General features: G+C 36.5%; 1 protein-coding gene and 3 non-coding genes across 4 annotated transcripts; all 4 read left to right on the forward strand.

Annotated features, from left to right (window-relative positions):
• The first annotated feature begins 1,469 nt into the window (after window positions 1–1,469).
• LOC115624173 (luciferin 4-monooxygenase) lies at window positions 1,470–3,407 on the forward strand. The gene is made up of 4 exons (XM_030518769.1): window positions 1,470–1,610; window positions 1,679–2,073; window positions 2,131–2,247; window positions 2,307–3,407. Exons 1-4 carry the CDS (start codon window positions 1,470–1,472, stop codon window positions 3,277–3,279), a joined length of 1,626 nt encoding a protein of 541 aa, XP_030374629.1. The 3' UTR covers window positions 3,280–3,407.
• A 9,979-nt stretch (window positions 3,408–13,386) lies between these two features.
• Window positions 13,387–13,459, forward strand: Trnav-cac. Its single transcript has one exon. It is a non-coding gene; the product is annotated as a tRNA-Val (tRNA).
• Window positions 13,460–14,225: 766 nt separating this feature from the next.
• On the forward strand, window positions 14,226–14,298 carry Trnav-cac. Its single transcript has one exon. It is a non-coding gene; the product is annotated as a tRNA-Val (tRNA).
• Window positions 14,299–14,546: 248 nt separating this feature from the next.
• Trnaa-agc lies at window positions 14,547–14,619 on the forward strand. The gene has a single exon. It is a non-coding gene; the product is annotated as a tRNA-Ala (tRNA).
• The last annotated feature ends 2,938 nt before the right edge of the window (window positions 14,620–17,557 follow it).

The raw sequence follows: 17,557 nt of genomic DNA on the forward strand, positions 1-17,557 counted from the left end.
GTGAAATTTTTTCGCTAAAAACTTTTCTTAGAATTGTCCGATTTGGATAAAATTTGGAACAAAAGATAAGGTAGTTTTCGAAATGTGGACAGTATTTAAGAACTCTGTAGCGGGGTCGGGAAAATCAAAAAATTAAATAAACACGTAACCAAACATTACTTAATTTTCTAACAATAATATGAATTAATGTTCAATCGTTTCTTTTTTAATAACTTCACTCTGAGTTTAATATTTTATGAAATTTTGGTTACAAAACTTTCCTCCCACATCATAATTCTTCTTCTTATTATGTAAATCATTTGGATTATTGTTTTTCAACCGTTCTACTTTCCAACTTTAATTAATTTATTCATTAACTCATTCATTTTATAAACTTTACGCTGAGTTTAATATTTGTTGAAATGTTGGTTGCAAAACTTTCCTCCCACATCATAGTTCTTCTTCTTATTATGTCAATCATTTGGATTTTTGTTTTTCAATCGCTCTATTTTCTAATTTTTATTAATTCATTCATTAACTCATTCATTTTATAAACTTTACTCTGAGTTTAATATTTGATGAAATGTTGGTTGCAAAAATTTCCTCCCACATCATAATTCTTCTTATTATTGTAATCATTTGAATTTTTGTGTTTGAACCATTTTAACCATATTTAATTCCAGCAACGAATACTGATCATCTCCATTTCGACGGCTTGTATAAAAACCAAGTTTAATTTTTTAACCATTTCATTGTTTAAGCTGCTGTTAATTTAAATCTACATTTCGTTAAAATAATGTTAAACCTAATTTTTGTTTGAGATCATTAAATACAAATGAGAAGGGGACATGATTAAAATTTTTAATGCAAGATAAATGTAAAGTCCCGGCTCTAAATGATGATTCCCTAAATAGTAGAGCTTGTTACCATTTTGAAGCATCAAAAGACTTGGGTATAGTTATTGTAGAATTATTCAATCTCTTGCTTGTCAAAATATAATGAAATAAGCGGCTAAGAATTATTTCAAATTATGAAAGGAATGCATGATTCCACAAAAAAATTAATATACAAACACTTGAAAATTTAATTAAATAATTAAATTTAAATGTGGTATGGATCAGACCATATGGCTTGAAGTATTTTCTTTATCTATACAGTTCGTTTGTCATTTTTTGTCCGGAAGAACTCGGTTCCTACGTCTTTCCACCTTGCTATCAGCTGATATATCTGTAAACTCTAACAAGGTAGCTATTCTAGCTTTGGGCTTATCATTTGGAAAGCTTTTGTGTGGAGCGATAAGACTTGGACCGCCTGACCGTGACGTCGCTAACCGTTTGAGGAATCGGTACATTGATAAGCAGCTGGAACTTAAGCCTATCCATGAACATGGCCAGTTGGCGTTTAACCTGCGTACCATTCGGGCGCACGCAATCAAGAAGAAGAGGAGAGTCCGCGTCGACCCAAACCCAAGACCACTTATCAGTGCCAACATGGAACGCACCAACACGCAATACGATAAGTACACAAAAATTTGGAGTGGACCAAGGCCGGTGAACTTCTTTGATGTGGACTGTTCGATTGGTAAAATACTGTTCGCCTTCATGCGCAATCATCCAGAGAAGTTGTGTCAGGTGGGGAGGAGTCTCTGAGTCTCTTTCTTGAAGCTCTAGCACTGAGCTGTTGATATTTATTCCAACAGATTTCCGATACGGAGGGCACGGCACTCACAAATGGCGAGGCCATTTCCTTTGCCGTGCGCATTGCCCAGCATTTGCGGGCCTTGGGATTGAAGCAGGACGATGTGGTGGGCATTGCGGGGACAAACACCACGTACCTCATGCCCGTGGTGCTCGGCTGTCTGCTCAATGGCACACCCTTCCATGCGGTCAGTCCCTGGCACGACGAGGCCACCATGAAGCATCTGTTCTGCATAACACGGCCCAAGATCGTGTTCTGCGATGGCAATGTCTATGAGCGCCTGAGTGTCATCAGCAGGATCTTGAAGGCACACATCTATACGTTGAAGGAGCATCGTCCGTTTCTGCCACGCATCGAGGATCTGCTCGAACCCACCAAAATGGAGCTCTACTATGTGTAGGTTGAGACCGAAATGGGGCCATATTTAGACTGTAATATAATCTTTGCTTGCAGACCTGAGCCCCTTAAGCTGGGTGGAGATCAAACGGTGGCTATACTCTGTACCTCGGGAACCACTGGGCTGCCCAAGGCAGTTTGCATTTCCAACGCGGCCTGCCTCTTCGATTTCGGGTAAGTATTGTGCACATTTCACACTCTCTAGTATTTAATCCCTAATCCCTGCTCTGTAGCTTTGTGACCGGCCAGGACGTCATGCTGTCCTTCAGCACCATTGACTGGTCCGTTGGGATGTTCAATATGCTGTACAGTTGCTGCCACGGCTCCACCCGCATCATCACCGATCGCGCCTACTCGCCCGAATATTTGCTCCAGCTGGTGGAGAAGTACAAAATAACGCTCCTAACTCTGGTGCCTCAGCAGGTGGCCTCGTTGGTCAAGGCGCCCACACTGGCCAAGCAGCGTCTGGAGACAGTGCGGTTCATCAGCGTCGGCGGCGGCAACTGTTATGTGACGAATCTGCTGAAGATGCAGGAGTATCTGGTGAATGGTCAGATATCGTATGGCTATGCGTTGACTGAGTGTGGGGGCGTGGCCGCCAATATGGGCGTGACGAAGCCCGCTTCGGTGGGCAGAGTAGTGCCCGGCGTCAAGGTCAAGATTCTGGACGATGCTGGTCGGAGTCTGGGGCATGGCGAGACCGGCGAAATACTCGTCCACAACGGCAAGGTGTGGAACGGCTACTATGGCAATCCGAACGAATCGAAGCGCCTGCAGGACTACCAGGGCTGGTTCCACACCGGCGACATGGGCTACTTCGATGACGAGAACTATCTGCACATTATCGATCGCAAACGCGATATGCTGCGCTTCCATGGCGCCCAATACTGTCCCTACGAGATCGAACAAGTCATAGCCGAGCTGCCCGATGTCATCGAGGCTTGCGTCTTTGGACTTTGGAACGAGGTGGACGGGGATCCTGCCGCAGCAGCCGTCTGCAAAGTGTCCGGCAGCAAGCTAAGCGAACAGGAGATTGTAGAGTATGTGGCCAAGCGTTTGATTGTCGAGCACAAACAGCTGCACTGTGGCGTCTTCTTTCTACCCGAACTGCCAAAAACTGGCAGCGGAAAGGTGCTCAGACAACAGGCTCGCGATCAGGCACTGGGCAAGAAGTGGCCGGAGAGTAGAAATAGTAATGGCTACTAGAAAGTGGAATAGACTCACATTTAGTGAACCCCTTCTTGTGTCTCACAAAATGCTGACTTTTTCTAAAACCGCAACCTTTTCTCTTAAAGTACTTCAAACCTATTTATTATTTATGTATCATTTGAAATGAATTACAAGTGAAAGTGAATTTAGAAGAGTAGAAATAGTAATGGCTACTAGAAAGTGGAATTGCCTCACATTTAGTGAATCCCTTCTTGTGTCCCACAAAATGCTGACTTTTTTTAAAACCGGAACCTTTTCTCTAACAGTACTTAAAATTTATTATTATAGTAATGGCTACTAGAAAGTGGAATCGCCTCACATTTAGTGAATCCCTTCTTGTGTCTCACAAAATGCTGACTTTTTCTAAAACCGCAACCATTTCTTTTAAAGTACTTCAAACCTACTTATTATTTATGTATCATTTGAAATGATTTACAAGTGAAAGTGAATTTAGCTGGCATTCCCTTTGAGTGAATCAAAAACCACATTTATTGATAAGATTTAAAGTACGAGTACAATATGTTTAATTTAAATTAGTAAAAAAAAAAAGAACACCATAGACAAATTCTTTATATGACTCAGTAGGCTATCAATTTAAATAATATTGTCAATGTAACCGACTTATGTGCTTTCATGTCGTATGTTTTTATTGAAGTTATTGAATTGATAGCCAGAGGTATGGTGGCAAAACGCAGCCCACTTGGCCCATTATTTGGTTTTATCGCGCGCTTATCTGTCATTGACAATACCGGCTGACATATACGTATACATAGGTATATATGAAGAGGCGATTATACGAGTATATATCGCGCTTATCAGCTCCACACGCAACTGTTGCCTCTGCATTCCACAGTTTTCTTAATGGCAGCACAGCCTACCCCTTGCCCGAGGCAAGCCATTTGATTGACAGCTGAAAAGCATTTGCACTCTGTACGTGATCTTGTCCGGATTGCAATTTGATACTTTGAGTGGCAGTTGGCCTCCAACTGTGCCTGAGTCACGATCCCGCTCCCGAAAAATAAAAATGTATCATTGTATCGTTTGAGAGCTACTTAAAGAAATCTCTCGCAAGCCGCGCATTGATATAGATCTTCCCGGCTCCCGGCTGCTTAAATTGATTGACGTGGTTTTCAATGTCAAGTTCATTGGGGATGTGCGCGATTTCGGCATATGGTTCCCGTTTTTATTGATCAAATGAAATGCATACCAGCCGGCTGTTCTTTCTGCTGCTCAGCTCAGCTCAGCTCTGCTCAGGCGTCTCAAATATGCAGGAAGTGCTAGGCGTAGCCAATCGAATTAGACATATTCATACAACATTTCAAAGCTCCATGGCGCCTGCGCAGCGACTTCAACTCTTCCAGCGCTCGCGAGTCGACATGCCTGACAATCAACGAGATCTTGCAGGTTTCTAAACTTGTACAGAACTTGTAAAGATGTTGTTACTACGAACAGTACGTGTTGGTGTCGTTGTTGTTTTCGTTGCAAGAGATCAAGCACAGTGGAGCGTAATTACAGATTTTTCGAAAAAAAACAAAACACTTATTTAAATTTTACAAAAAAAATATTTCCTTATTACGAAAAGTTGCTGTTTTCCAATCAAAAATGCTAGCAATCATTTTTCTAAAATATGAAATAGTAATAGTTAATATAAAATATTGGACGGCTTAAAAAAATTAGCCAAAATGTAAAGAAATTAAATTTTAGAACAAGTCATTTATAGATTTAAGTTAGAAACATAGTTTATAGTTCCAATAATTATAAATTTAATTTGATAAGATTTCTCCTTCTTAGGTTTTTCTAGCCTATAAGATGCTTTTAATAACTTTTATATTTTTTCCTCCAATGTCAACTGTCAATGTCAGTCATAAATAAATAAAAAAAAAATTAATAAATAAGATGTTACGAAACAAAATCAAATTTTATAATAATATTTAAAAGTTATTTGGATTTACAAATTTTTTCTATGTTGCTTTCAAACATTATAAAATAGGTTTGAGCATTATCTAAAAATTATAAATAAGTAGCAAGTATATTTATAGATTTTTTTGCAACTAAAAAATGTTTCTAAAACATTTTTAAAGATCCTTTAACAACAATTCAATACCAATCAATAAATAAAAAATAATTTAGAAGGTTTTGAAATTAAATTGTTTAAAAAATATGTTTATTTATTAATTTATTTTTTGTTTTTTGCCACACAAAAGGATTTAAAAAAATTATAATATAATATATATGTATATTATGAAATAGGCTTTAATATTGCCAAAAAAAATTATAACTATTTTTGCAATATTTTTGGCAGCAAATACTGTTTCCGAACCACTGTGCTTGGGTGGCGCACGCAACAAATCAAAATAAATTAAATAGTTGTGATCTGACTGCGTCTGAGTCCGAGCCGAGTCTCCGCATTTCTAATTGTCATGCAAATAGCAATTATCATTTGTCAGAAACGCCGCACATAATAATAATTAAATGCCCACACTATTTATGCGTTTAGCCCAAGAGTTGGGCACAAATGATTGCCAATCTCTGGCTGATTAATTCATTAGCAACTGTCGACCAGTTTGTCAGTTACAAGGCAACGGGCTGCCGACTGCCAGCCGATCACGAGTCGTAAGCAATTGGCGTTGTTAATCGAATGTGAAGAAATATGCATTACTAAAAACATTTATTTTTCCGATTTGCATTCACAAGCCAAAGCATATTCCAGCCAAAGCATAGGCCAGATAATAATTATTTGCGAAAACAAATAACGTTCAGATAAGATAATCCAAAACAACAGAAGTTTACAATTTTGTCGGCTTGGTTGCTGATTATTTTTAGGCTTTTGTGTGTATGTGCTTTTTTATTTGTCCAGAAAACCAAGTAGTTTGAAAAAAAAAATAAAATAAGGAAATAATTGGATTATGGATTATGGCTATGGCTGTTAAAGTTGTTGGCAGTTCGATGTAATGAGCTCTACTAAGGTAGGAGTATTGGTGTTGCTGGGCTTAGATTTGTCTGTGGCAGGATTAAAAAGGTGCTTATATATATATATAGGTTAGTAATATATAGGTTATATATAGGTTAGCTTAGTGTGACCAAAGCGAAGGCGGCTGAGTTTTGAGAACCGGTGTCTATTTAGTCCCAGGTCTTTTTGGAACTTACCAAGCGCATAGATGATTGTTTTTTGTGTGTTTTCGAAGTCGTAGTGAGGAATTTTGTTTAATAATACATTGAAAAACTTAGACTATTACTTATATATATGAAAATACGTTAACACATAATTGCGAATCCAGCGTTAAAAAAACCTTTAAAAAAGCAATCACCACAAGAATCTCGCTTCGCTGAATAACAAATTTAATTTCTTTAATACTTTCTTTATTTTAGTTATTTCCCAGACCTTTCGAAAGCCTTGAAATTTTATATTCAATTTGGCAATATGTTTGATATATGTCCTCATGTTATGATTTTTTGTGATTGACCCCTTTTTCACGATAATCGCTCACATTTTCGTTTAAGATGAGCGTGTTAATTAAAATACTATATGGTTGCACCCAACGGAATGTGAAATGCAGGATGCAGAAAACCTTACATACTTCTCTGCAATGTTCTTATAAGCTACATCTCTAAATTCCTAACTGGTTAGAGCCACTTTAAGGTGCCACCCAAGGTATTGCATTGCATTGGATTAAGAACATTTCCGCTCCTCGTTTATGAGTTATTTATATATTTTGTTTCAGCTTTTAAATAAATTCAATTTTTTCAATAGTTACTACACTCACTTCTTCATTTTTTTGCGACCCGAAACTTCAATTCTAATAAAATCGTTTTGAAATGTGCTAGGTTTTGAATATCTATAGGCGCGCAAGAAAACCGACTGCGTATCTAATACTGTGCATTGCTTCGAGATAAATTAAATCGTAAATCACTTTGATTAAAGTATCTTACCTTTACATTTCTTCTAATATAACTTCGGTCCATTTACAAAAATTATTAGTAAACAGTGGAGTTGATTTTTTTGGTACACGGTATTTAAGTAGGGTAGTTCTTGAGTTTTTAAATGAGAACTGTTTTAGTTGGCAGGCTAAGTTCAGGAGAAATTCGATGTAGGGCTTATGCGATTATTTCCAATTGAATAACAACTATTTCAAGTTGTTCTAATCCAATAAAAAAGAAAAGGAATTCTTTTATTCCAACACATCACTAATAGTTATAAAAAAGCGTGTCCTACTATCCTATATTAGACACCCATTCCTCTTCAATGTCTTTGTCTTCAATCTCACTTTTCAGGGCTCAATTAAATGTCAACGCGTTGTCATAAATACGAGCAGTTCTTGCATTTGGTCTGCCCCTATAGCACATATATAGTATATTTAGAATCGAATGCCAGACCATGCTCAACGAAAATCGTATTAAGTCATCTAATGCTGCGTCTTATTACTGAAATTGTAGGCTGCAATAACAACAGCAACAAATCAGCGTGCAACGTGCAGCGTGCAACGAAGCGTTGCGAGTCGCGACGTCTGAAAATGTTGTTTGTGCCTTTGCCTTTGAGAATTTATGGCGCTTAAATGGCAGTCATGCGCATGAGCGGCAACGGCTAACAAGATCAGTGTCAACGACACCCTTTACAGCGAAGCCTGCTCTGAGGATCCATATCCATGGCCACTAATGCTTGGCGGCGGCTTAGGGCGGATGTTTGGTGTCAAAACATGCGCCAACTGGAGCGTTTTCCCTGGAATTTGAACGAGCTGAGGCTGCGACTGGGATCAGGCTCACCCAAGTTTAATTTATGCATCGAACGAAGGCAACGATCGATGGATCCAAACACGGATGGATGCCCCTCTTGTTGCTTTTATCAATTTGTGTTAATTTCTAAGCACAGGCATAGATCATAAAATGGCATCCAACGGCAGTGCAGAGAAATGGATTTACATAATTACCGCTGGCGGTGCTTTGTGTGTTGCCGCTCGAACGTGTCAAAATGAAAAGTGTTGCATGATTAGAGCGTAAATTACAGGACGGTGGCATAAATCTCCGCGTTGGGCTGCGACAGCGGCAGCGGCAGCGTTTGAGAGATAATCAAATAAATGGAGCGATTAATAAAGATGAAGATGCTGGCAAGCAGCTCGGAATTTATGTGCCAGCAATCCAATCTTTCCAGTGAAAAGTAAAAGAGGCGGCTGCCCCGGCCCTGTCTCTGATCGATGCTTGCGCTGATGGCGCACAACTGTGCCAATTGGCAGCTCGGCGGACCAAGTTCTTTGGCCAAGTTATTGGCCAGCTGCTTTGGCTGCGTCAGCGCGTTGCTGGCGCCCGAAGCGTGCGAATTTTTCACAAAAATAAACGACCGCGTCTGTCTCCCTGTCTCCCTGTCTCCGTCTCTGTTGTGGGAGGTGTGAAATATTGCCTGGCAACATTCAGGCGTGGTTGCTATTCATGCTGCTTTTGCCAGCAACATGTTGCTAGCGTGCCAGCCACATGACGCTGCCATCCCGATAAGGCCAACATGACACATTGCGGCATCATAACTTGGTCAATAACACTGGCTGCCTGCAGCTATATGTGTATTCATGCCAATACATACAATATACAATAGATTTAAGAAGTTTTTGAATTTTTGTGGAAAATCACAAAATAAAACTTAGGCTTAAACTTAAATAAAACGTATCTTTCAAGTGATCTTGGTATTTAAAAGCCATGTTTTTTGACAGTTTTACAAACAAAATTGCTGACAAAGTTATTAAAATGTGCCTTTCAAAGGAACTTTGTATTTAAAAACCATGTTTTAATATCCAAAGGAATTCTGTATTTATAATTTTGTTGTTTTTGAATACGAAAATTGTTCTCTTTTGAATAAAACTTAACTTTTAAAGCACGCATGTGACTTGTAATATTTTTTGGTAAAAGAAATTTGCAATTTTATTTGTATTTAAAATACTGTTTTAAAATGTCAACCTTGTCTTGTATTTAAAATACTGTTTTAAAATTTCAACTTAACAAAAAACTTTGCGTTTCAAATGCGGATTCTGATCTTTTTTAATAGAAAATAATAAAGAAAGTTCCAAGAAATTCCAAAATAAACTTCGCACTCCAAATCCAGACTTTTTTAGAGAAAAATTCTAAAGTAAAATAAAGTTTATTTCGCCAAAAATTTTGCATTTACAAGTAAAGCAAATAGAATTTAACTTTATAGTAATTGAACAAAAAACCGAAGCTGTCTTAAAACTTTCCCAATCAAGTGTAGTGTAATTATTGCTGATGATAGCGATGATGAAATTGCAGTTGCAGTTGGAAAACCTGCTCAGTGCCACATGTTGGCATGTTGGCTCATTTTTTGATCGCACGATATATTGTAGGTGCCACAAGGCCCGATTCTTAACACGTCTTCTCACTTTGGCCCAAAGCGGCGGCCGGAGATGTTGTTTAAGAGCAAAGTGTTGTTAGCAACTGCCAATCAGTGGAGGGCATCAGTTATGTTTTTAGCGGTTTCGCATTACCGTTGCGGCCAACAACAGTACACCCGGTCAAGGTCTCTGTGTGTCGCCAGTTACTGGCCAGTTATGAGTGTGAAATGTAAAATGTTTGCCAACTTTCATTAGAACAGGCTGTAACAGACACTTCCTGCCAACCAGCTAGCCAGCCAGCCAGAGTCTTGGCCAGACCAAGTCTAGCAAGTCCAAGTTGAAGTTGAAAACTGTCGCATGCGCTAAATAAATTAGTTTTTCATGTTCGGTTGTCAATTGTATCGCCAGCTCTGGTTGAACTTGTTTTTAGTGCCCATGCGGGTGTGCGAGCACTTTGGACCAACTACGATTGCGCAAACGCACCAGCCGCTTATCATGGGCTAAGACGGCAATTTGCAATCAATTTTGGCCACAACCAACAAGCCAACCAGTCGGCAGTCCCATCTAATTGCCTCAGCGCATTTACTTTGAATATTTTATTTATGGGCTCGCCGCACGCACTGCGATAGCTTTTCCGCTGCCCTTGAATTTGTAAAATTTACAATTAACGAGGGATTAGTCCTAAAAATAGAATTGCCCACAATGGGCTATCGGTGTGTCGTTTCCAGTTAGCAACAAAAATCTAACGTTCTTTCAATTGAAAGCTAATTGTTGGCCATTTTTCAGGATTCTGGTTAAATGCAATGAATGTGTATATTCAAAATCAAAAGTTTAGTTGCAAAAGCAACACACTAATGACAAGAAAAGTAATGCCAAATAAAATCAATTAAATTTTTAATATGCGTTTTCCCATCTAATTGCCTCAGCGCATTTACTTTGAATATTTTATTTATGGGCTCGCCGCACGCACTGCGATAGCTTTTCCGCTGCCCTTGAATTTGTAAAATTTACAATTAACGAGGGATTAGTCCTAAAAATAGAATTGCCCACAATGGGCTATCGGTGTGTCGTTTCCAGTTAGCAACAAAAATCTAACGTTCTTTCAATTGAAAGCTAATTGTTGGCCATTTTTCAGGATTCTGGTTAAATGCAATGAATGTGTATATTCAAAATCAAAAGTTTAGTTGCAAAAGCAACACACTAATGACAAGAAAAGTAATGCCAAATAAAATCAATTAAATTTTTAATATGCGTTTTCGCTCGCAAGAAATATATTTTGTTGCGATTTGTCTGTGAGAAGCAGCAAAAATATCAAATCAAATTAAAATCTCAAATTGGAATTTTATGCTTAACATTAATTTTATTATTATTTATTTTTATTATTATTTATTTTTATTATTATTTATTTTTATTATTATTTACTTTTAATATTTAAATCTAATGAAATTCCTAGCAAATACGTCACAAACGTTGTGACTTACGTTATAACGGTTCCAAGATTGTATTATAACCAATTGAACCAAAGACGCACTCTTACTGGAGTCCAATTGGACCACACACGCTTCAACTAGTTCGTACAACAACAATAACTTCAAAACAATTTGATCCTCACACAAAAACCCACACACGCTGCAACTAACCAAGGGAAGAGCGTTCGCTTTTACCCTCGCTTGCTATCCGCTCTCAGGCGAAGGTAAGAATAAGACGTAAGCAAGATAACATAACTGTTATACTGCAGATAAAATGACAAAAATGAAAATAAGCAACTACACAATGGCGACTAAAAATATTTATTTTTGGAATTCACCTTTGAAAAGCAGCACAACATCAAATAATATTGAAACTTTTTAAAATCATTTCATTTGATATTAATTTTCTGTCGCAAGCCATATTTATATTATTAAAATATATCAAAGTGCATACAAATTAAAACTAAAATCAATCCATTCAACAATTGTATTATAACCGATTGAACCAGAGACGCGCTCTCGCTCAAGTCCAATTAGACCACACACGCTTCAACTGGTGCGTACAACAACAACAACATTTTAATCCTCACACGCAACTAACCAACGAGCTGCTGAAGAGAGCGGCGATTGCAGCGAGTGTGGCTGCGCTTTTATCCTCGTTTGCTATCCGCTCTCAGGCGAAAGTAAGAATAAAGGCGTAAGATAAAATGCAGAAATGAAATGACAAAAATGCAAATAATGCAATTGCGAAAATTTTACTTTTGCTGTTTAGTAAAACATACATATTAAGTTAATATAAGCTAGAAAATAGTGTCTACTTACATTATTATTAAAATTATTTATTTATTTATTTTCACACAACAAAACACAGCATTAATAAAACACTTAAAAAAATAATAAAAAAAAAAATGCTGGCATTAAAAGGATCTTGCCACATACACATTATTGCATTACACTATTATTAAAAATATTTATTTATTTAAACACAACACTCATAACACACTTTAAAAAAATAGCAAAAAAAATGGCGGCATTAAAATGCGTTTGTTACAATGCCGAAACACACGCGCGGTCATTTCGTGCCGGCGAAACGCGTAAAAATCCGCTTATTTAAACGCACCTTACACACTTATGCAATTACTTACTACTTTTACTATTATTTACTTAAAAATGCACAAAAAAAATGAATTTTGCAGCTTAATAATAATTATGCACAATTAAAACGACTCGACCCGACGCACTCATTACCACGCTGCGCGCGAAACTAAGCCATGCTTTCCTTTTTTCACTTTCAACAGACGCGCACACTCTCCTAACCAAGCCAAGGCAGTGCTCTCACTCTCTCTCACTCATTTTTCGCAGTTGCTTTGATCCATAACAGATTAGCAGTTACTTTTGCATCTATTCTTTGCCTATTTGATTTCAATCATACATGCACGTGTGTGTGTGGGTGTGTGTGCGAGAAACAAAGCGTAACCTTAAAAGGCAAAGTAGGATTAGTTTTGCGCGACTTTTGACCGCGGCGGGTCACAACGCTTAAATGGTGCGTGGATTTTTTTTGGCAATTAAAATTGTTTATTAATGTGTCAAATGAAGTGCTTAATATCTATTTCAAAGCAATGTCAAATGTCATATTGGCAATTCAAATTTGGTTTATTAATGTGTTAAATGAAGTGCTACATATTTATTGCAAAGCAAGCGCGCCAATTCTGTCTATACATGCATATGTATGTAAGTGTGTATACTCGTAGGAGTATGTGAAATGGCATTTCTGCAGAGCCTTTTAAGCGGCAAATGTTTTTCTTTTTTCTTTTTAGTGAAAAGTGTTTAATGCATAATTACAAATGTCAAAATGTCCTATTAGCAATCAAAATTTGGTTCATAAATGTGTTAAATGAAGTGCTACATATTTATTTCAAAGCAAGCGCGCCAATTCTGTCTATACATGCATATGTATGTAAGTGTGTATACTCGTAGGAGTATGCGGAGCCTTTTAAGCGGCGAATGTTTTTTCTTGTTTGTGAAAAGTGTTGTGCAAGAGTAAAGAAAGAAAAAAAGAGCAAATTCTATTTATACATACATATATAAATATGTATGAATGTGTGCGAATGTGTTTTCTTTTTGTTTTGTTTTAAGCGCTTTGTAAAGTGTTTAGTGCATTTACATTTAATTTACTTAATCCTTGCCATCAATCGGTTCGTGTAAGTATGCATTAATTTACATTAAATTATAACTTAAATAATGCCGTCTTTGAGAGTAATTTATTGCTTTTTGTTCGACACTTTTTCGGCGACGGACCGCCAGTTGTTTCCGTAGTGTAGCGGTTATCACGTGTGCTTCACACGCACAAGGTCCCCGGTTCGAACCCGGGCGGAAACATACTGTAAACTTTTTTAAATCAATTTTTATTAAGCAGATTCACATTATTACTTTTTTTTTAAGTATTAACAACGTCCTCTAGATTTGATTATATTTTATCAACCAAGTTTGGCCATATTTTCCAGTAAAGCTGGCTCTCATTTTTTTTAAATACACAAAATCTGTATTCCAAATATGAGGCCTAGTTTTTATTAAAAATGAATAAAAATTGATACATTTGTTGAGTCAAAGGTCGCAAATTGGGAATACAAATATAACAATTGCAGTGCACTAACATTCAACACCACACTATGTATACAAATTAATTGCAAATAATTGTTGCTATGCAACAGAGACATTGGAAACCTGACGATGCGCTCCGAACTCAGTTTTCATTAACGCGCAACACCTTGGCAACATTATGCCTTTTATATGATTTTAATGAGCCACGTTTTACGATCATTTAGGGCGTGTGTTATATTTTTAAACATTGAACTCCCTAGCGGGGCTCTTTTCACTTTTTAACGATCGTCGTCAGCCCGCGAAGGTGCTGAGATTTTTATGGCTTTCAATTTGATTGCATCCCTTTATTGAGTGCTCGTTGAGTGCCACCCAAAGAGTGCGTTTGTGTGTCTATTTATTGCAAATGGGAGTGCATTATTACCAAATTTTATAGATTTTTGTTGAGTGATGCATCCTGTGTTTTGGTTTTTTTTTTTTTTGTTTTTGTCTTTCGACTCCCGCTTGCAGCTTGAGCTGTTGAGTTTTTGGCGCGCCTACGTCAGTGGTTTCCGTAGTGTAGTGGTTATCACGTGTGCTTCACACGCACAAGGTCCCCGGTTCGAACCCGGGCGGAAACAGTTTTTTGAAAAATTATAGTTCCACATTTCTTGTTGAATGTAAATTGAACAATTATTTTATTTTTGTTCGATATTGAAAGTTTTCTTTGGCGCTTCGTTTAATTAGTTTTGTTGTAGACGCCAGCTACTGCCAAAGCTCTTTATTGAGCTTTCACGTGAAAGCTCTGCTTGGGACATAAAGGGCCGAAGGTGTTGTCTGCTTGCTTTGGCACAGCTATAAAGGTAGCATGACATGCACGCATGTACATGGGGATGTAGCTCAGATGGTAGAGCGCTCGCTTAGCATGTGAGAGGTACGGGGATCGATGCCCCGCATCTCCAAGTGGAACATTTTTTTTTCCATCAATATAATTTTTTCTCTTTACATAATTATTGCCTATTATTATTATTTGCTTGAAGTCAGACCAGCATTGCTTTGTTTGATTGACACTAGCGCTGCTTATTTGTGCAATCAGAAATGTCAAGCTATTTCAAAAATGTATTACACTGGTAATAGAGCTGTGCGCGTGACAAGAAAATCAGTCGTCAAATGCACTCATGCAACAAAACTGAATTCATTTTTTATTAATTAAGTTTTTCTATTTTTTTTTTAAATAATTCCTTGTTAAAAAGAGAATTTTATTTATTGTAAACTAAATAATTAAAATAATTACCAATTATTGTAAAAATCACAAAAAGATTAAAGTTTTTTAAACTCCGGACTTGAATATTTGGAAAATAGCTGCTTATATTAAAATGTTTTCGATTGCAAACTTTAAGCATTAATTTCTAAAATATAGTAAAAGTTTCTGTTGAAATTATTTGTTTGTTTGACCGTGTTTTAAATCTTTTCTGATGTTGAATTATGCAAAAAAAAAACAATCGATGCAAACTTCTGTGGTATTGTCCGAATAGAGATTATATGGACTTGGTTTAATCAATGGATAAGCTTGTCTGTGAAAGAAAAACTTTCTAATACCGACTTTGCAAATTTCGTGCAAAACTCACGCCATGTTCTTCACCATTGGAATCACGCACGCATTCACGCACAGCTTTAATACCAAATGCCAGCAATAAGTATTAAGAAACTCGACAGCATGCTTCTAAAACGACATCTTTCACACGCTTTATTAGTAGCTATATATATATTTACAAAGCTAGTGCAGCCAACTAGCCGGTCGGGGTCTTGTTATGCAATCGAGTTCTTACTCCATTCCATTTCCCGGCAGTGCGCCCCTTTAAATGCCACAAACGGGAGAGGAGACGCCGCCGCCACCACCGCTAGAGCCACTACTAATCCAATTAAGCATATTCATCACACTTCTATATGTATGTATGTATTTATTTATGCAAATGCAGGCCATGAACTAGAAGTCCAACACATCAACCATACTACTGACTGACATCTCAGGCCGATTACATTTTGTTGGGGGGAAGGGTTGGGCAAAAATTCTGACATTTCCGTCATGTTTTCTTGATTGAAACGTATTTAATTGAATTGGATGCCCTATAAAATAAAACTTTCCACTGTAAGGCTGTTGATGGAAAATCTAATCTAAATCATTATTTCATTGCTGGTAATATATATTATCTTTTAAGTTTTATTTTATAATATTATATTATAATATAAATCATAGTTTTTGTATATGTATCGATTTTGTATTTGTTGATTTATTAAATAAAATAAAAAATATGGCAGCTATTTATAGGGATTAGTGTATTTGTTGTAGACAGACAATGCGATATTGTTAAATGAATCGATCATTTTCATCAAATAGATATAAATATATATGCCGATATTAAACACCTTAACGTTTGAGAAAAGAGGCAGACAAAAGAGCTATGATCCAATTGTTTTAACAGAAAGAAAACAAAGACAACAATTCCAATTCAACTTTCTTTTAATTGCTGAATCTTTTTATTTCTGATACAAACTCGGTTTATTGTCAATTTCTTTAAATTATATCGAGCAAATATCGGTGTTACTTCGCGATATAGCTAATGTCAATATAAAGTTGGCGACTTCCACCGATGAGTTTTTTTTAACACGACTTTTTTTGAGTTCAAACCAGTTTTTTATTATTTATTTTCAATTGATTTTTAATATCTTTCTTTACTAGATTTCGCGATAAATTTTTCTTCATACCAGATCTATATATCGATGCATTGGAATAGTAATTACTTGTAATATTGGAAAAAAAAAATAAAATTTTGATTAAATAATGCACGATGCGTTAAAATATTAATTTATGCAAATGATCGATTTTTTTTTTTAGAATTATACTTTTATATTTATAACTTCAATTAAACTTATCGATAAATACAAATACAACTAGATGTTCAGTCTTAATTGCATATGATCAATAGAAAAACTCCAACAAATCCAACTGAGTTTCATTTTAAGGCAAAATAGTGCGCCATAATAATGAATTTAAAAAAAAAAAATAGTTTGTTCGACTTCATATTGCAAAATTTTGTTTAGGAGAACAACGTTTTAAGGCAAATTTTTGCTAATTATACTCAATTAAGAGCCATATTTCCCCAGATGAAATTTAGATGGAAAATGACGAAATAACAGCCGCACGAACAAAATACCTAGTCGAAAATAAAACCATTCAAATCCTTTCATATCCTACAGCAGAAAGCCTAAAAATAGTAATCAACTTCTTAAAAAAAAACAAACTAACGACAAAATTTAAGGCTAATACATATAAACGTCTGTCAATATTATAAATGTAAATAATGTAAATAGTACAATTAGTTAATAAATTATAATATTAATACTATAATTGTAAGTAAAATGAAAAGAAATAAAACTTACGGCCCTGGTAGCCAGGCTATAAACCCCTTTTAAATTATAGTTCAAGTAAATAAATAAAAAAGTGTTATCACACATTTGGCTGTTTAGAATCTAAACTTTAGAGTCAGCTACGATGGTATTAATAGTTATTGTTGTTTGTAAACATTTTTAAGGCTTCAATATATAATGCTGAACGGTTCACACGTCGCTTGCTTCAAGTGTCTAAAATAATAGTTTTAAATGTTTTTGTTTTACATAAGAAGTTTTAAATGTTTTTATTTTTTTTAAACGGATGAACGGAAATGTCGTGCCAATCCCTATTGCCGTTGAATCGCTTCGGCGAATGGACCAAGTACACCTCATTTCGGTACCCGAACTCGACGTTCTGCTTCAACCATCAGACCGGGGAGAGCATGTGGTACCATAACGAGAGCGGCCACAAAATAGAGACGGAGGAGGACGAGCCCATGCCAAAGGGGA

The sequence above is a fragment of the Scaptodrosophila lebanonensis genome, unplaced genomic scaffold (assembly GCF_003285725.1).
Source record: "Scaptodrosophila lebanonensis strain 11010-0011.00,11010-0021.00 unplaced genomic scaffold, SlebRS2 tig00000053-arrow-pilon, whole genome shotgun sequence".
In the NCBI taxonomy this organism is placed as follows: domain Eukaryota; kingdom Metazoa; phylum Arthropoda; class Insecta; order Diptera; family Drosophilidae; genus Scaptodrosophila; species Scaptodrosophila lebanonensis.

Excerpts from the sequence above, each read along its gene's own strand:
- LOC115624173 (XM_030518769.1), top strand. The coding sequence starts at position 1,470 with ATGGAACGCACCAACACGCAATACGATAAGTACACAAAAATTTGGAGT. Across the intron at positions 1,611-1,678 it reads ATCCAGAGAAGTTGTGTCAG|ATTTCCGATACGGAGGGCAC; the intron begins GTGGGGAGGAGT and ends TTATTCCAACAG. Across the intron at positions 2,074-2,130 it reads AAAATGGAGCTCTACTATGT|ACCTGAGCCCCTTAAGCTGG; the intron begins GTAGGTTGAGAC and ends CTTTGCTTGCAG.